Genomic DNA, 18,563 nt, shown 5'->3' with positions numbered 1-18,563 from the left:
GCTACTGCTGTAGGCTAGTTTATTTTATTTGAATCTACTTTACAAACAGTGGTAGTCGCCAGAATACACTTATTTCTGTACGTCAAACGTGTTGCATATGAAAACATGGAAAGTCATTGTTATTCCTTTGTAATATTGTAAAAGTTAACCGTTTTGTCTGAGTAAAGCGTTCATCTGTTTGTTTTTTGTTCATTTTCGTTCGTTTGCAGTGAAAAATAAATTCGCATGGTGTCAGCACACACCAAAAAGTCGGAGCTGCTGTGGCATCGCGTGTTGGCTGTTTCATTCGCTCAGTCAGTTCGTTATGATCGCCGTGGATGTCGCCTTCTCATCCGCCCAGAGCTGTATCTGCTTCAGCATACTGTAAGGATTTTACAATACAAACAGGAATTTTAAACTCAACGCTTATGTTTGATATGGGCTCACATTCACCGCGACTGGGATCAGTTTAAACGGGAATGTCCTGCAGAATGCAACAAAGGGCGCGTTCGTCATGGCGCCTCGCGCTTACATGTATGGCACTGGGAATGCTGTTCTGGAGAGAAATCTGCGCACAGATACGATATTCTGTCTCTGAGGAGCAAAAAGATGGAGCTGTCGTCGGAAATCTTGCGAAGGATTTAGGACTCGACCCACGGACGTTAAAGGAGAGAGGATTTCGGATCGTTTCGACCTCCGGCGACTCGCTGTTCACGGTAAACCAGAACGACGGGATTTTAAGTGTAAATGGGAAAATAGATCGCGAGGTGGTGTGTGAGAGAATCAGCTCATGTAATATCAATCTGAAGATTGCGCTAGAAAACCCGCTAGAGATTCATTATGTGTCGATTGAAATCGTGGATATCAATGATCATGCTCCGACATTCCCAGAGAAGGAAAGTCAGTTGGAAATATCCGAATCTGCCCTACCTGGAGCTCGGTATCAGTTACAGGCGGCGCGGGATCCGGATGGCGGTGTGAACTCCGTTCAGCAATATAAACTCAGCCATAATGATCACTTCCGTATTGAAGTTAAAGATCGCGGGGAAGACCGAAAAATGCCGTTTTTAATCCTACAAAAGCCTTTAGATCGAGAAACCAGCCGTAAACACAAGTTAGTCCTCACTGCGCTCGACGGAGGACGACCACCCAAATCTGGAACAATGGAGATCATAGTTGATGTTTTAGATATTAATGACAACATGCCAGTTTTCACACAGGAGGTTTACAGTGTAACTCTGAAGGAAAATGTCCCAATAGGGACTACTGTTATACAGGTTAATGCTACTGACATGGATGATGGACCAAATGGAGAAGTATTTTATTCGTTTGGAAAGAATACAGATAATAGACTGACAAAACTATTTGATTTAAACTCCATCACTGGAGAAATGACAGTGATTGGTCAAATAGACTTTGAAGAGATGAATAGCTTTGAAATAGATATCCAAGCATCAGACAAAGGATCAGTTCCTCTGACGTCAGATAAGAGTATAACCATAAAAATCATTGATGTAAATGACAACGTGCCTGAGATAGAAGTGACGTCGTTCTCAAGTGCAGTGCCTGAAGACTGCAAAACTGGAACCACTGTAGCTTTAATCAGTGTCAGTGATTCAGATTCTGGTGTAAATGGGAAAGTGCTGTGCTACATAACTGAAGACACTCCTTTCAGGTTGATGGCATCATCTCAAGATAATATTTACGCTCTTGTCACTGCTTCATCTCTTGACAGAGAATCTGTACCTCGCTATGACATCACGTTACTAGCCAAAGATGCTGGGCAGCCACCGCTGTCTTCAGTTAAGACTATAACTGTGCAGGTGTCAGATGTAAACGACAATAGTCCACAGTTCTCTCTTTCACCCTATGCTTTTTATGTGTTTGAAAACAACATCGCAGGGAAATTGTTGTTCAGTGTGTCTGCTTCTGATCGCGATCTGGATGACAATGCTGTTGTAAAGTATAGCATTTGGAGAGACTCTGGAGATGAAAACAAATATACATCTTTCATCAATATTAATTCAGAGAACGGGGAGATTTACGGCCTGAAGGGGTTTGACTTTGAAACTATAAAAATGTTCCAGTTTCATGTTATTGCAACAGACTCTGGAAGTCCATCTCTGAGCAGTAACGTGACAGTGAACGTGTTTATTCTGGATCAGAACGACAACGTTCCAGTGATCTTATATCCAGTCAGCGCTAACGGTTCTGCTGAGGGTGTGGAAGAGATTCCCCGTAATGTGAACGCAGGTCATTTGGTGACTAAAGTCAGAGCCTATGACGCAGATATAGGATACAACGGCTGGTTATTATTCTCACTGCAGGAAGTTAGTGAGCACAGTCTCTTTGCTTTGGACCGCTATACAGGACAGATAAGGACCCTTCGCTCATTCACAGAAACAGACGAGGCCCAGCATAAACTGGTCATACTGGTCAAAGACAATGGGAACGTTTCCCTCTCAGCAACAGCGACTGTGATTGTCAAAGTTGTGGAGCCCAAAGAGGCTTTTGCAGCTTCTGATGTTAAAAACGCAGAGAAAGACGAGGAGGAAAACAACGTGACATTTTATTTGATCATCACTTTGGGCTCGGTTTCGGTGCTTTTCGTCATCAGCATCATCGTGTTGATTGTAATGCAGTGCTCCAAATCTACAGACTATTCGTCCAAGTATTTACAGGACACAAATTATGACGGGACTCTGTGTCACAGCATCCAGTACAGATCTGGAGATAAACGCTACATGTTAGTTGGGCCTAGAATGAGTATCGGCTCGACTATAGCACCAGGCAGTAATAGGAATACTCTAGTCATACCAGATCGCAGGAGGAGAGACTCTGGAGAGGTAAAACGAAGTTAATATAAAATACTTTGTTGTGATTTGTTATAGTTTCTATATTGTTTCTGTTTTTGTTTATTTATTCGTTTGGCCACTGTAATGTCCTCTCCTCACCCTGTGGACACACTCTGTTGATGTATCTAAACAATCTGAAAGATTAATCTCTTGCATTTCCCTGGCAGAAGGGCTCTGAATTTAGAGAGTTTTGGGGATTTAATTAGTATACATGCTGGTCTGTCTGATTTAATACATTGATGGCGTTAAAAAAAGAAAAAAAAAAAAAAAACTCCAGAAGGTCGCTGGTTTGAGTTCCAGCAGGGTCAGTTGGCGTTTCTGTGTGGAGTTTGCATGGTCTCCCCGTGTTGGTGTGGGTTTCCTCCGGGTGCTCCGGTTTCCCCCACAGTCCAATTACTTGCGCTATAGGGGAATTGGATGAACTAAATTGGCCGTAGTGTATATGAGGGTGTGTGAATGTAAGTGTGTATGGGTGTTTCCCAGTACTGGAAGGGCATCCGCTACGTAAAACATGCCGCTGTGGTGGATAATATATTGTTTAGCGTATTTGTACTTTAATTTTCCCTGATCTTAAGCTGTAACTTTTAACTTTTATCTGTTTTCTATCTCAGTTGCATATGTTTTCAAATGTGATGATAACTCTACCCATCATTTATATTCTAATGCTTTAAAAAAACGACATCAAAAGGCACGTCTGAAACCAAATTCTGCATCACATTCTGTCTCAGGAGGCACTTTCTTCTGTTCGCATTTCAAAGTATAGATGTGGCAGTGTATCTCTGATATATGACAGCTTAGAAGTGTACTGTACTTTGCTGCCTTCAATATCTCACAATCCTGTGCATCCCATTTACTACAGTTAAGCAAAGAATGGATGATGTCTCGAAGTGCTGCTTGAGTGTCATTTCATATAAGTTTGTTTTCACCCAGTTTACCCTTATGATGGCATTTCTAGTGAGAATTTAGTGTTGTAGTAAGCAAATACTCCCCAAGTTATTATCACCAAAGCTTTTCTAATAATTTGTTGGACATGACCAATCAGTACACTGTAACAAAATGCTTGGTTCCACACTAATCAATATATCGACTTATCACACAACACATGGACATGATGATGCAACATACACTCACCAGCCACTTTATTAGGTACACCTTACTAGTACCGAGTTGGTCCCTCTTTTGCTTCAGAACTGCTTTAATCCTTCGTGGCATAGGTTCAACAAGGTACTGGAAATAATCCTCAGATATTTTGCTCCATATTGACATGATATCATCACGCAGTTGCTGCAAACTTGTCGGCTGCATATCCATGATGTGAATCTCGAATTGCTTAAAGGTTGGGCGTGTTGTGCGTTCAGAGAGGCTCTTCTGCAGACCTCGGTTGTAACGAGTGCTTATTTGAGTTACTTTTGCCTTTCTATGAGCTGGAACCAGTCAGGCCATTCTCCTCTGACCTCTTGCATCAACAAGTCATTTCCTCTTCTTCTGTGTTATAAGCGGCGTGTCAGAAGCTTAAAGCTGTGTAGCGCCATCTAACGTCAAGGAGTGATTTTTATACTCTTCTGCTTGATGCCAGTGACAATCGTTTTGGTTTGAATGCAGAAAAACGTCTTGAAAAACGCTGACGATAAACGCAAACGAAAAGTGTCCCGATGTGTACAAGCCTTAACTCATTGGAAATCCAAAATACTTCCACACCAGCGACTTTTAGTGACAGAGGAGGGGGTTCAAGTTCTGTCGACGGGTCTCCTGCGTCTGCAGTTGCCATGCTATCTTTTGGCTGTTTGTTGTAACTTTTAGTTTGACTCGCAGGACTTCAACAAGCCTGTTTTTTTCGCTTGGCAAGCCAAGCTGACGTGACATGGGGGCTTGGCAGCATCGACGATTCCATTTTTTTGATTCGATAATCGAGATTAAGCATGACTTTCAGTCGATATCGATAAAAAATTTTAAAAATCGAAATCGTGACACCCTTACCAGCCGGGAATCGAACCAGTGACCTGACGGTAGGGTTGTAACGGTATGAATTTTTTACGGTATGATAATCGTCTAAAATAATACCACGGTTTGACGGTTTCGCGGTATACGGTATGTTACAAATGTTACAAAATAATAGAACAGTGAAGCAAATTTGACTTTTTCCAAATAATATATTTTTAGTTACTATAAACAACACCACTTACAATGAACAAATAAAAAAATAAGAAAATAATAAATAATGTGTCAAAGTCCAAATAAACATGGTGCAAATCCTCAATAAAAAAAAATAGATATAAATATTTACTATACTATAAAGAGTTACATAACGAAACTAGATTCAATATGGAACATCCTTAGGTTTTATGTGCCAGCATGGATATGGTTGTCTGTGGATATGGATTTGGATATGGTTGTATGCAATGCAGACAAACAGCTGCACCTTCATTTGCGTCTTTTGAAAACAGCAAGAGCAGCATTTCGTTTTTGCTGTGTCACTGTTTTGTCATGTTTCTGTGCTGCTGTGCATGCAAAAGTACTTAGTATGAGAATTATTTCATGCAAAACTTTTTTTTTTTGCGTTTTATTTAGCCGCGCATAAATGTATGCCTATCTCTCATTCTGTGTTGTTCAAAAAGCTCGTTTTTTGGTCCACAAACAAAAGTGAAACCTATGCTTATTGGTTGTGATATAGCGAGTTTGAACCAATCTGGGCATGGAGGAGGGACAATGCATCAATGTATCATGTCTGGTTTGTCCGGAGACACAGTGACGAGCGTTTCTTTGTCAAATCAGCGTGGTCAAATTTTGATGACGGAACTGCACTGATTCCGGATCCTCTGAAAGTCTGAAATGTTATGTGATACAGCACTGGAAAGATGAGATTCTCTTTTTTCTGCCAATCTTTGAATTGTATGAATCGGATCAGCGGATCAAAAGTTATTAAACATTTAAGAGCAATACTTATTTTTAGCCTCGGGCGGCTGTCTCTGTCTTTAAGGGTTAAAACCGTTGATATGCAATTGTTCATGGTATGATAATCGTGCACGTTCAAATCGTGGTAGACCGTCATACCGGTATATTGTTACAACCCTACCTGACGGTGACGGTGCTAACCACTGAGCATCATTTCTTTGAGAGTATGGCGTCTCAGAAATCTTTCTGAAATCCATTTTACGAGCTACCTTTATGTAAAAATACTGCCTGCACACTTTGTGGATTACTTCGTGCACAAAAGCCAGCTGCTTAAGCTTTCAGACGCATACTATCACACTGAACGTGCTGATTCCCATTCATTTCTGTCTGGTATCCATAGCAACACATCCGTTTCCCTAAGAGGGTAGAATAAACTGCATTGGGAATTATGAAAAAAGAAACAGAGCGATGTACAGTGTACAAAATACACATGTATTTGTGGGTCAGCGTGCTGTTGTGTAGCGGAGCTGCGTTTAATAGATGAAATAGATTTAGATGGAGATGTTGATGGCGTAGTCAGCAGATGGTGTCAGCAGATTCAGCCCCCTGTGAAGGACACACGCACTCACACACACAGAGAGTCGTGTGTGTGATTGTGGGAGTCAGCGTCGTGTTTGTGCTTTATCGGATTGTCAGTGCTCTGTCTGTGTACATAAGCATCATATTAATGACATTACTCTTATGAATGTAGCGCTCGGATGACAGCATCTTTTTTTTTTTTGGTCTTTGAGCGTGTGTATTTATGTGCCGAGCACCTCAGGGTGTTACTCAAGCATATTTCAGTTCGTCAGGCAGACAGGATTGGCCTTATTCCACATTACTGAACACACACACACACAGACACGCACACACAGCTCCCCTAGCCACAGTGCTTTCATCTCGACTCCTCAGTTATTTTCTTATGTTATCTTCCCCCACTCTCCATAGCTCTTTTACTTCACTGTCCATCTATCTATCTATCTATCTATCTATCTATCTATCTATCTATCTATCTATCTATCTATCTATCTATCTATCTATCTATCTATCTATCTATCTATCTATCTATATATCTATCTATCTATCTATCTATCTATCCATCCATCCATCCATCCATCCATCCATCCATCCATCCATCCATCCATCCATCCATCCATCCATCCATCCATCCATCCATCCATCCATCCATCCATCCATCCATCCATCCATCCTTTTGAGTGTCTATCTATCTATCTATCTATCTATCTATCTATCTATCTATCTATCTATCTATCTATCTATCTATCTATCTATCTATCTATCTATCTATCTATCTATCTATCTATCTATCTATCTATCTATCTATCTATCTATCTATCCATCCGTCCACCCATTCATCTATCCGTCTGTCCATCAGTATGTCCATCCATCCATCCATCCATCCATCCATCCATCCATCCATCCATCTATCCATCCATCCATCCATCCATCCATCCATCCATCCATCCATCCATCCATCCATCCATCCATCCATCTATCTATCTATCTATCTATCTATCTATCTATCTATCTATCATATCATATCATATCATATCATATCATATCATCTATCTATCTATCTATCTATCTATCTATCTATCTATCTATCTATCTATCTATCTATCTATCTATCTATCTATCTATCTATCTATCTATCTATCTATCAATCATATCTATCTATCATATCATCTATCTATCTATCTATCTATCTATCTATCTATCTATCTATCTATCTATCTATCTATCTATCTATCTATCTATCTATCTATCTATCTATCTATCTATCTATCTATCTATATATCTATCTATCTATCTATCTATCTATCTATCCATCCATCCATCCATCCATCCATCCATCCATCCATCCATCCATCCATCCATCCATCCATCCATCCATCCATCCATCCATCCATCCATCCTTTTGAGTGTCTATCTATCTATCTATCTATCTATCTATCTATCTATCTATCTATCTATCTATCTATCTATCTATCTATCTATCTATCTATCTATCTATCTATCTATCTATCTATCTATCTATCTATCTATCTATCTATCTATCTATCTATCTATCTATCCATCCGTCCACCCATTCATCTATCCGTCTGTCCATCAGTATGTCCATCCATCCATCCATCCATCCATCCATCCATCCATCCATCCATCTATCCATCCATCCATCCATCCATCCATCCATCCATCCATCCATCCATCCATCCATCCATCCATCCATCTATCTATCTATCTATCTATCTATCTATCTATCTATCTATCATATCATATCATATCATATCATATCATATCATCTATCTATCTATCTATCTATCTATCTATCTATCTATCTATCTATCTATCTATCTATCTATCTATCTATCTATCTATCTATCTATCTATCTATCTATCTATCAATCATATCTATCTATCATATCATCTATCTATCTATCTATCTATCTATCTATCTATCTATCTATCTATCTATCTATCTATCTATCTATCTATCTATCTATCTATCTATCTATCTATCTATCTATCTATCTATCTATCTATCCATACATCCATCCATCCATCCATCCTTTTGAGTGTCTGTCTATCTATCTATCTATCTATCTATCTATCTATCTATCTATCTATCTATCTATCTATCTATCTATCTATCTATCTATCTATCTATCTATCTATCTATCTATCTATCTATCTATCTATCTATCTATCTATCTATCTATCCATCCGTCCACCCATTCATCTATCCGTCTGTCCATCAGTATGTCCATGCATCCATCCATCCATCCATCCATCCATCCATCCATCCATCCATCCATCCATCCATCCATCCATCCATCCATCCATCCATCCATCCATCCATCCATCCATCCATCCATCCATCCATCCATCCTCTTTTTTCTGTGAAATTTTGGAAAAATTATGTACATTGTTCTGATTTTTATATTACTGTTTCTCTCTTCATATCTATTATTTGAGCACTGCTAATATCACAGTACCTTGTGTGTGTAAGATGCTTAAGATAAAATCATTTGACAAATGTTAAAATGTGACACTGTATATTAGTATTGGGTAATTTGTGTACATTAAATATGCATTTAAAATATACGCTGCAATATATTGTGGTAAATGAATGCACAATTGTGTTGTCTTGGAGAATACAGTGAATTATTCAGTCTGTGGATTTATTCAATTTAGCATTATTTCTCATCATACTTGACCTTGTTTTCTGTGTAATCGAAGCAATATTTAGCATGGCATATGCTGAAGATATAAAAGAGAAAAACATGTTTCAAACTAGCACTACTGGTCTTCTGTAGTCTGTGATAATGTCAGTAATCACATTATCTGCTCCATTTCTCATTATATATAATGTGTGTATTGCTTGTAATGGGACATCACTGAAGTTTGTCCATCTTTTTGTAATTTCTAATGTGATAACATATACCAAATAAATAAATAAATAAAAAATTATATATATATATATATATATATATATATATATATATATATATATATATATATATATATATATATATATATATATATATATATATATCTTTTTATTTATTTTATTTTTATTTTTATTTATTTATATTATATATGAGACAATAAATAATATTTGACTAGATATTTTTAAGACACTAGTATTCAGCTTAAAGTGACATTTACAAGGCCTAACTAGGCTAATTAGGGAAAAGTTAGGGTAATTAAGCAAGTCATTGTATAACAGTGGTTTGTTCAGGAGACAATACAAAACTAATATAGCTCAAAGGGGCTAATAATATTGACCCTAAAATGGTTTTAAAAAATTAAAAACTGCTTTTATTCTAGCTGAAATAAAACAAATAAGACTTTTGCCAGAAGGAAAAAAAATATAATAGGAAATACTGTGAAAAAATCCTGAATATGGTAAACGTCATTTGGTAAATATTTAAAAAAGAAAGAAGAAAAAATCCCAGAAGGGCTGGTAATTTTGACTTCAACTGTATATCGCACTATGAACACGATACCTTTACATGTCTTGGAAGAGTTTAACTGCAGTATGAAATCCACCGCCCTGCCTTGCAGAGAATACAGCTCTGCAGGTCCAATCAGTTATTGCAGAGATCAGCAGAATATTCAGTCCGGTCAACCACACAAACACACACACACACACTGATCATAGAGCAACTGAGCTACAGAGTCCTGCTCAGCACCTCATCAGGCTGCTGCAGCATCATCTATTTGACTTCTCTTTGTCCAGTGTGTGAATAAAAGCCTTGGATGTTATAGTCATGGTAATCTGCTCAGTGGTTTCACTTATCTTTAGTTTGGATTTTAAATGAATGTTAAAAGCTTTATTAAATTTATTTTAACTTGCAAACTGTACTAAGGTGTGTGCGTGTTTTGTTTAGATTTTTATAGATGTTTCTAATGTCGTAAAGGGGCAGATATTTAGGTCTTTTTCATTCCCTCCCTAGTTGCTATGGCAACAGCAGAGCTGGAGCATTCTTTGTTTACTGATTCGAGTTGCTAAAGAGACAGAAAGCCTCATGCAAATATCCAGCATTAAATATCAGACGCTTTTCTCCAACCGTACAAATGAGGACAACGGATGTAGTGAAAACATTAGAACAAGCACATGTAATGAATATAATGATCTTTAGTTAGTCTAAAGCAGTGTACAGTATTCATATTCTGTATTTATGTTGGTAGTCTTACACTAAAATGTATTTTTCTTTTAATTTCTATTCCTTCAATATCAACTAAAATCTGACCTTCTAACTAAATCCTTTCTCGGTTAATCTCTCTATAGCACATATTTATTAGAAAGTATTTTTTTTTTATAAAAAGGTCAGAATATAAAAGGTATAAATAAAATATGCATTTTATGTAAAGCAGTGTATATTATTTTTATTTTGTATTTTTTTATATGTTGTATTATATGAAATCCTATTATAATGTGTTATATTTTATATTCCTATTTAATTTTTCCTTAAAACAACTAAAATCTCACTCATTTTTTTGTATATATATATATATATATATATATATATATATATATATATATATATATATATATATATATATATATATATATATATATATATATATATATATATACACAGACACACACACACACACACACACACACACACACACACACACACACACACACACACACACAGTTCTGCAGTGGGTAGTGCTGTCACCTCACATCAAGAAGGTTGCTGGATCGAGCTTTGGCTCAGTTGGTGTTTCTGTGTGGAGTTTGCATGTTCTCCCTGCTTTCGTGTGGGTTTCCTCCGGGTGTTTCGGTTTCCCCCACAGTCCAAAGACATGCAGTACAGGTGAATTGGGTAGGCTAAATTGTCTGTAGTGTATGAGTGTGTGTGTGAATGCGTGTGTGGATGTTTCCCAGAGATGGGTTGCAGCTGGAAAGGCATCCACTGCGTAAAAACTTGCTGGATAAGTTGGTGGTTCACTCTGCTGTGGTGACCCCGGATTAATAAAGGGACTAAGCCGACAAGAAAATGAATGAATGAATACAATAATGTTTAACTGACATTTTCTACTGACACCCTACACCAAAAGATAGAAATAGCGGACATAAAAACTTGTTTTAATTTATATTTATTGTGTGTGTGTGTGTGTGTGTGTGTGTGTGTGTGTGTGTGTGTGTGTGTGTGTGTGTGTGAGAGAGAGAGAGAGATTTCTGGCCTATAAGATATTTGCACAGTGCTATATCTGTGAATGTCTGTGTGTGAGAGCAGGTCAGGTCCATTCTGCAGTGGTTCAGTACTTTAGTGGGTCACATCAGTTCTGCTTTTGGTTCATGTGGATATAAGTAGCTCTGTCCTCTATATCTCAGTCTGCAGCTGGCCTGAAGTCTCTCTCTCTCCCTCTCCCTCTCTCTCTCTCTCTCTCTCTCTCTCTCTCTCTCTCTCTCTCTCTCCCTCTCTCTCTCCCTCTCTCATATAATCTTTGACTTTAAGTCTGTGATAATCTTTCTCTACACTCTCTCCCAGTGGACTTAGAAATGGTCAAGTTGGCTTTAGAAGTGTGTTCATTCTAAATTGCATTATTGTGAGCTTTATTATGGGATGCTTTCATCTATAATGATAATACTGTATGTATAAATTACGTCCTTGGTTTTTTAATGACATTTTATGTTTGCAAGAGTTGCATGTTTAAATCTGCCACTGAGGCGACACATTGGCTCAGTGGTTAGCGATGTCGCCTCACAGCTAGAAGGTCGTTGGTTTGAATCTCGGCTGGGTCAGTTGGCAATTCTGTGTGGAGTTTGCATGTTCTCCCCGTGTTGGCATGGGTTTTCTCCGGGTGCTCCGGTCTACTGTTATACTTTATTATTATTATTATTATTATTATGTTGGCTTGAGAAAGCCAACATACTGTAATGCTACTTAAACTTATTCTTATTATTATTCTTATTATTATTCCGGCTTCTGACTTAAAAAAGCAATCGCTTCTCCTCCCAGGGCTTAGATGCTACAAGCCCCAAATTTGGTCAAAAGCTGCCTACTGCCCATGAGATGGTTGCTGTATGTCCTCATCCTGATAAGATTTGTAGTTTTTGAATTAAAAATTTTTTAATTAAAAAATTGTATCGAGTATTTGGGGCATATAAAAAAGTATACAATCCTCAAATTTGGCCAAAAGATGTGTTTGAAATTACAGATAATTATCATATTTATTTGGTGTAATTATAAATAACAGTTTTCCTATAAATATTTTTTTTATATTAAATTTGTAAAATTCAGACTCAAAGCGTGTCAGAGTGTCCACGAGATGGCGCCAGAAGACTATTTTTGAGCCCTTTGTAATTTAGTACTTGCCCTTTAAGAGGCGGGGATATCCGGACTGACTGTTTTGAATCTACAGAAATTCGGGCTCATTTCAGACGTGCTTGTTACAACATTTGAAGCTGAAATTGCGACCATTTTGGTCGCATATGCGCCTGAAAATTAATCTATGCGACCTCATAACATATTTGGGCGCATTAGTGCAACTGCTGATAATGGTTGTAGTGCGACCTGTTTTGATTTTTTGTAAAAACGTGCTGAATCGCTCTTCCCTGCCGCTATATTGGTTCATATTAGCTGTCAATCACTCAAGGTATTCCGCTGTCAGATGACAGGGAAGGAGCTTTTATGACCACGGGAAATGCAAACGGCTGAAGAGTAAAAACTTAAAGCACACAGGTTTGCAAACCCCACCTAAAATTGAGGTGTAGATAAGAGAGATCGTGACACGTCACGTGGTGAATAATGATCCACCAGCTGAGATCACTGAAACTGCGGCTCATAACAAAGACCAGTATTGCGCCGATGGTTAGTGCAAGAATCCTGCTCTGCCTGCTCATAAATTGGGTCGGCTGACTCGCCAGCTTTTCCACAAACACAGAAAAATGAAGATCATCTCAGACTGAACCTTTAAATTGACACAAACTGAAACCAAAACTTTTAAAGAGTGATAGAAGTGAGACTTTACTTTCTTTCTTTTGTCTATTCTTTTTTGAGGTGTATATTATTTTTTTATTTATTTACTGATGACTGCTTTGCAGCTTTCATCATTGAATTGAATTATTTATTATAATCTTTTGTTTGTTTTGTAGCAGAAATATTATTTATTAAATTGACATGCATATAAAAACAGCAGTACAAAATCCATATTTCTTACTGCAATGCTTCATTTTTGTTTGATGCAAACTATACAATTATTTTATATAAAGTAACAGACATTTTATAGCAGATAACCTACATTCATGCACATTCAAGGCAGTATCATAATGAGAAATGGAATTCATTGTTACTATTATTGTCATTTTCATCATCACTAATATTCTATGGCCTAATTATTAGACATTCATTTTAGAATTATTGCACACAAATATCTCTATCTCTAAATATGTCTTCGCAGCATTAGTTAGATAGTTGTTTCTGGTTTTTGTCAGTCCTATTGATGTTGTTTTAAAATACAATAAATCCCTTAAAAAGCAATTTGCAGCGGTGCTCATTCATTTTTGGTGGGTGCTCCTAAATTTTTTCTGGTGCTCCTAAATTTATTTTGGTGCCCCTGAATATTTGAAGTTGGGAGCACCGGTGCTACCAAGTAAAAAAGTTAATTTCGAGCCCTGTATATATATATATATATATATATATATATATATATATATATATATATATATATATATATATATATATATATATATATATATTCATACAGTTGATGTCAGAATTATTAGCTCCCCTGTTTATTTTTTCCCCAATTTCTGTTTAATGGAGGGAAGATTGTTTCAGCACATTTCTAAGCATAATAGTTTTAAAAACCTATTTCTAATTACTGATTTATTTTATCTTTGCCATGATGACATTAAATAATGTTTGACTTGATATTTTTCAAGACACTTCTATACAGCTTAAAGTCACATTTAAAGGCTTAACTAGGTTAATAAGGGTAACTAGGCAGGTTAGGGTAATTAGGCAAGTTATTTTATAACGATGGTTTGTTCTGTAGATTATCAAAAAAAAAAATATCTTAAAGGGGATAATAATTGTGTCCCAAAAATGGTTTTTAAATAATTAATAACTGCTTTTATTCTAGCCGAAATAAAACAAATAAGACTTTCTCAAGAAGAAAAAATATTATCAGACATACAGTGAAAATTTCCTTGCTCTGTTAAACACCATTTGGGAAATATTTAAAAAAGGGAAAAAAAATCAACTGGGGGTTAATAATTCTGACTTCAACAGTGTATATATATATATATATATATATATATATATATATATATATATATATATATATATATATGTGTGTGTGTGTGTGTGTGTATATATATATATATATATATATATATATATATATATATATACATACACACACACACATTTATGGTTAGGGTTATAAGGATTATTTTTTATCCCCCTTTTATGTTGGCAAAAACATAAGTTTACTTCAGATATTTCTTTCAAAACAGAATATTCTGTACCGCAAAAAAGCCTTCTCCTCACTTGTGATAATGACAATGAAAGCCAAGCTTTTGGTCTATGCTGTACCAAAAAAAAATAAAATCACCCAGGTGATTACAATTAAATATTACGATTATAACATTGTGTTAGTGGCCAGTGGGGTGAAACAACGTCATTGGTCAGAATTAACCACGTGATGAAGACGGCCTAATATTGTATTTAATGCGATTTTCTTCCTGTAAACTGTATATATAACTATATAACTATAACTATATATATAACGCTGCAAATTACTGTAAATTGACTGTACTCTTTATTAACTGCAAAACTGATAAGACTGATTAAATAAAAGACAAATTAACTAAATGCATGTGCTATTGTTTCATTAGTATTTTAATTTAATATTTTTCTTTATATGATATTTATTATAATGTAATTTTGTTCAGATTATAATATATACTATAAATACTAACTATACTATAGTGATCTGCATTAAACAACCTGAACAAATCAGTTCTCTCTCTCTCTCTCTCTCTCGATTTGATCAAAAATGTAAATGAGGCCTTCCGATTAACAGTCCAGTGGACCCTAGCAACAGCCTAGAAACCACTCATAAAACCCTAGCAACTACCTAGGAATGCCTTAGCAACATCTTAGCAACCGCCTAGCAACCACTTCTCAACCGCTGTGCTTCCTGCCAACTGCCTTTGAGTCCCCGGCGCAGTCACGTTGGCTTTCTCAAGCCAACATCAAAGTTCGTCAACGAACTTTAGGTTCTAGTTATTATTATTGTTATTATTATTATTATTATTATTATTATTATTATTATTATTATTATGTATATTATTATCTTTATTATTATTATTACTATTATTATTATTATTATTATTATTGTTATTATTATTATTATGTATATTATAATTATTTTGTATATTATTATTGTGTATACTATTATCTTTATTATTATTATTAATATTATTATTATTATATTATTAGTAGTATTATTATTAGTATTAATATTATTATTAGTAATAGTAGTAGTAGTAGTAGTAGTATTGATATTATTATTATTATTATTATCATTTTTTTCTATTATTATTATTAATAATATTATTTTTATTGTATTTATTGTTATTATCTTTATTATTATTATTATTATTATTATTATTATTATTATTATCTTTATTAGTATTATTATTATTAATATTATTATCATCATTTTTATATTATTATTATTAATAATATTTTTTTATTTTATTTATTATTATTATTATTATTATTATTATTGTTATTATTATTACTATTTATTTTTGCATTTCAGTATAGATGTACATTTATAAAAGATTTTTGATGTGTCTTAGAATGTAATAAATCACAAGTTGGCATTGCAATATATAGTTTTCTGCACTGTATATTGCAATATGAATGTCATTTCACTAGATAACAGGGTGATTTTGTTAGGCAGTGCATCTGCATAAAATATACAAAGCATATTTAAAAACAACACAGCAAAGATACAAATGAAAAGAACAGTGCATTGTGGCAGTATTTAGGTACCAAAATGTATTAATAACATTTAAAATATCTTGTATTATTGTCTATTATTGTCTTGTATACATTGTATTATGTCTTATGGGTAAATAATTAAATTCAGTTAATCTTTGTTAAAGCTACACATATTACAAATCCTTAACCTTAGGATGCATTAAACATGCTCCAAAAACTCACACAGCCACAGGCCTCAGAAACACATTTTCAGCCTTGCAACGAGCCCATGTGTTCTGAACTGTGGTGTCAGGTTAAAGGGATAGTTCACCCTAAAATGAAAAATCTGTCATCATTAACGCACCCATGACTTGCTCCAAACCAGTTTTAGTTTCTTTCTCCTGTTGAACTCGAAAGAAGATATTTTGAAGAATGCTGGAAACCTGCAACCATTGACTTCCATGGACCGTTTGTTGAATTTAAGTTACATTGCATCTACATGCAACCAGTTGATTAATAATGAGTAATTTTTCATTTTTAGGTGACCTACCCCTTTAAATATCATCCCAACTCGACGTCCTGCAATGCAGATGTGCACATTGCAAAGTCTGCGCAGCGATAACATATTCAACAATGTGGTTAATACAGTATGTGTTTAATCTCTTCTGGTTCATTTGGTTGGTACATTGCATTGTGGGATGCATTTTTGCATGCAGTGTGATCTGTGATGTTGTACATGTAGGCAATTCAGTTTTTGGATGTATGTACAGATAGATTATAAGCAAAAATGTCATCCCATGTTATGCTATTCATGTTATATAATGCATGAAGGGTGGTATTGTAGCATGCTATTTCAGACAGAGCCTGATTAGGGTAACTGAGATGATTCTGAGGCTATATGATTGCTGGAGCGCTGTAAAGCACACAAGGGATCTCTGAAAGGAGAGCTGTGTTCGGGATGTGGAAGAATCAGGGATATAAGCACTATTTTTAGATGGTCTGTGTGTCATATAGAGACATTTAATGTTGGATTGTACTAAAAAATTTAGATAAATCCTCATCTGTAGTTTTGCATTGTTTCCTAGAATGAATATCTAAATACTCTAAATATATATGTGTGTGTGTGTGTGTGTGTGTGTGTGTGTGTTTGTGTGAATATGTGTGTATGGGTGTTTCTAAGTACTGGGATGCGGCTGGAAGGATATCTGCTGTGTAAAACATATCTTAGAATAGTTGGTGGTTCATTCCGCTGTGGAAACCTTTAAAAGGAGACTAAGCTGAAGTAAAATGAATGAATAAATATTTGTGTTCTCATTGATTATAGGTAATGTATTTTGTGTGCATTTGATCAAAAAACAATTTATTAAACAGAAATATGTATTAAAATAACTTTTGAGTCGCCAAACAAATCACACACTGCTAAATTTAAACAAAAGATATATTTTTCTGCTTCTCTTGATTTTTTTCGTCTTTTTACAATTTTTATTTAATATTTTCCCTTAACATATACATTTGTGTGTACTAACTTTTGTTGTGTTATCATAAATATTTGAGTTTGAGCTTAAAAGAAGTAAAATATGTCAGCAGGTTGATAGTATACAGAACTCAACGGAAAAACAAGGTTATCTCCCACTGGCAGATTCTTCCCATCTCCTTTTTTTAAGGTTATCTTCAACTGGCAGATTTTTTTTCCTTCCTTCCTTCCTTCCTTCCTTCCTTCCTTCCTTCCTTCCTTCCTTCCTTCCTTCCTTATTTATTTATTTATTCATCCATCCATCCATTCATCCATCCATCAATTTACTTACTTACTTACTTATTAATTAATTAATTAATAAAAATATATTTATATATTTATTCATTTATTTATTTATTTTATTTATCTATTTATACATTAATTAATTAATTAATTAATTAATTTATTTATATATTTATTCATTTATTCATCCATTTATTTATTTATTTATTTATTTATTTATTTATTCATTTATGTATATATTCACTTATTCAGTCATTAATTTATTTATATATTATTCATTTATTATTGTATTTTTTATTTATGTATTTATTCATTTATGTATTTATTCATTAATTCATTTATTTATTTATTTATTGCATTGTATTTATTCATTTATTCGTTTATGCATTCATTCATTCATTTGATTTTTTATTTATTTATTTATTTATTTATTTATTTTTTATTCTGTTTAAAGTACAAAACTCATTTAACTCTTTTAAATAAATAATATCCTATTTTACTTTTATTGTAAATGCATCTTTATATAATTTCTTGACATCTAAAAAAAACTGTGCAAGTTCCCAG

General features: G+C 34.9%; 23 protein-coding genes across 23 annotated transcripts in view; all 23 read left to right on the top strand.

Moving 5' to 3' along the window:
- The window catches only part of pcdh2a1 (protocadherin 2 alpha 1), a 264,980-nt gene that overhangs the window by 110,826 nt on the left and 135,591 nt on the right, over positions 1 to 18,563 (top strand). The gene's annotated exons all lie outside the window — the stretch shown is intronic.
- pcdh2a2 (protocadherin 2 alpha 2) overlaps positions 1 to 18,563 on the top strand; it is a 259,967-nt gene that overhangs the window by 105,813 nt on the left and 135,591 nt on the right. The window lies entirely within an intron of this gene.
- pcdh2a3 (protocadherin 2 alpha 3) overlaps positions 1 to 18,563 on the top strand; it is a 256,777-nt gene that overhangs the window by 102,623 nt on the left and 135,591 nt on the right. The gene's annotated exons all lie outside the window — the stretch shown is intronic.
- The window catches only part of pcdh2a4 (protocadherin 2 alpha 4), a 250,948-nt gene that overhangs the window by 96,794 nt on the left and 135,591 nt on the right, over positions 1 to 18,563 (top strand).
- The window catches only part of pcdh2a5 (protocadherin 2 alpha 5), a 250,948-nt gene that overhangs the window by 96,794 nt on the left and 135,591 nt on the right, over positions 1 to 18,563 (top strand). The gene's annotated exons all lie outside the window — the stretch shown is intronic.
- The window catches only part of pcdh2a7 (protocadherin 2 alpha 7), a 244,558-nt gene that overhangs the window by 90,404 nt on the left and 135,591 nt on the right, over positions 1 to 18,563 (top strand). The window lies entirely within an intron of this gene.
- Positions 1 to 18,563, top strand: part of pcdh2a8 (protocadherin 2 alpha 8) — a 241,085-nt gene that overhangs the window by 86,931 nt on the left and 135,591 nt on the right. The window lies entirely within an intron of this gene.
- The window catches only part of pcdh2a9 (protocadherin 2 alpha 9), a 220,067-nt gene that overhangs the window by 65,913 nt on the left and 135,591 nt on the right, over positions 1 to 18,563 (top strand). The window lies entirely within an intron of this gene.
- Positions 1 to 18,563, top strand: part of pcdh2a10 (protocadherin 2 alpha 10) — a 214,655-nt gene that overhangs the window by 60,501 nt on the left and 135,591 nt on the right. The gene's annotated exons all lie outside the window — the stretch shown is intronic.
- pcdh2a11 (protocadherin 2 alpha 11) overlaps positions 1 to 18,563 on the top strand; it is a 210,743-nt gene that overhangs the window by 56,589 nt on the left and 135,591 nt on the right. The gene's annotated exons all lie outside the window — the stretch shown is intronic.
- pcdh2a12 (protocadherin 2 alpha 12) overlaps positions 1 to 18,563 on the top strand; it is a 207,558-nt gene that overhangs the window by 53,404 nt on the left and 135,591 nt on the right. The window lies entirely within an intron of this gene.
- pcdh2a13 (protocadherin 2 alpha 13) overlaps positions 1 to 18,563 on the top strand; it is a 204,351-nt gene that overhangs the window by 50,197 nt on the left and 135,591 nt on the right. The window lies entirely within an intron of this gene.
- The window catches only part of pcdh2a14 (protocadherin 2 alpha 14), a 201,300-nt gene that overhangs the window by 47,146 nt on the left and 135,591 nt on the right, over positions 1 to 18,563 (top strand). The window lies entirely within an intron of this gene.
- pcdh2a15 (protocadherin 2 alpha 15) overlaps positions 1 to 18,563 on the top strand; it is a 198,016-nt gene that overhangs the window by 43,862 nt on the left and 135,591 nt on the right. The window lies entirely within an intron of this gene.
- The window catches only part of pcdh2a16 (protocadherin 2 alpha 16), a 192,768-nt gene that overhangs the window by 38,614 nt on the left and 135,591 nt on the right, over positions 1 to 18,563 (top strand). The gene's annotated exons all lie outside the window — the stretch shown is intronic.
- The window catches only part of pcdh2a17 (protocadherin 2 alpha 17), a 189,288-nt gene that overhangs the window by 35,134 nt on the left and 135,591 nt on the right, over positions 1 to 18,563 (top strand). The gene's annotated exons all lie outside the window — the stretch shown is intronic.
- pcdh2a18 (protocadherin 2 alpha 18) overlaps positions 1 to 18,563 on the top strand; it is a 184,942-nt gene that overhangs the window by 30,788 nt on the left and 135,591 nt on the right. The gene's annotated exons all lie outside the window — the stretch shown is intronic.
- Positions 1 to 18,563, top strand: part of pcdh2a19 (protocadherin 2 alpha 19) — a 180,617-nt gene that overhangs the window by 26,463 nt on the left and 135,591 nt on the right. The gene's annotated exons all lie outside the window — the stretch shown is intronic.
- Positions 1 to 18,563, top strand: part of pcdh2a20 (protocadherin 2 alpha 20) — a 176,289-nt gene that overhangs the window by 22,135 nt on the left and 135,591 nt on the right. The gene's annotated exons all lie outside the window — the stretch shown is intronic.
- Positions 1 to 18,563, top strand: part of pcdh2a21 (protocadherin 2 alpha 21) — a 171,860-nt gene that overhangs the window by 17,706 nt on the left and 135,591 nt on the right. The window lies entirely within an intron of this gene.
- The window catches only part of pcdh2a23 (protocadherin 2 alpha 23), a 165,765-nt gene that overhangs the window by 11,611 nt on the left and 135,591 nt on the right, over positions 1 to 18,563 (top strand). The window lies entirely within an intron of this gene.
- Positions 1 to 18,563, top strand: part of pcdh2a24 (protocadherin 2 alpha 24) — a 162,750-nt gene that overhangs the window by 8,596 nt on the left and 135,591 nt on the right. The gene's annotated exons all lie outside the window — the stretch shown is intronic.
- pcdh2a26 (protocadherin 2 alpha 26) overlaps positions 471 to 18,563 on the top strand; it is a 153,684-nt gene continuing 135,591 nt past the window's right edge. The window contains exon 1 of the mRNA NM_001009588.3: positions 471 to 2,825. Coding sequence (NP_001009588.3) covers positions 471 to 2,825 — 2,355 coding nt within the window. The remainder of the gene's footprint in view (positions 2,826 to 18,563) is intronic.

This window comes from Danio rerio, chromosome 14 (assembly GCF_052040795.2).
Source record: "Danio rerio strain M-AB ecotype USA chromosome 14, GRCz13ab, whole genome shotgun sequence".
NCBI classification, from domain to species: domain Eukaryota; kingdom Metazoa; phylum Chordata; class Actinopteri; order Cypriniformes; family Danionidae; genus Danio; species Danio rerio.
Note: the sequence above shows the minus strand (reverse complement) of the source record. Positions and strands in the feature narration are given on the sequence as shown.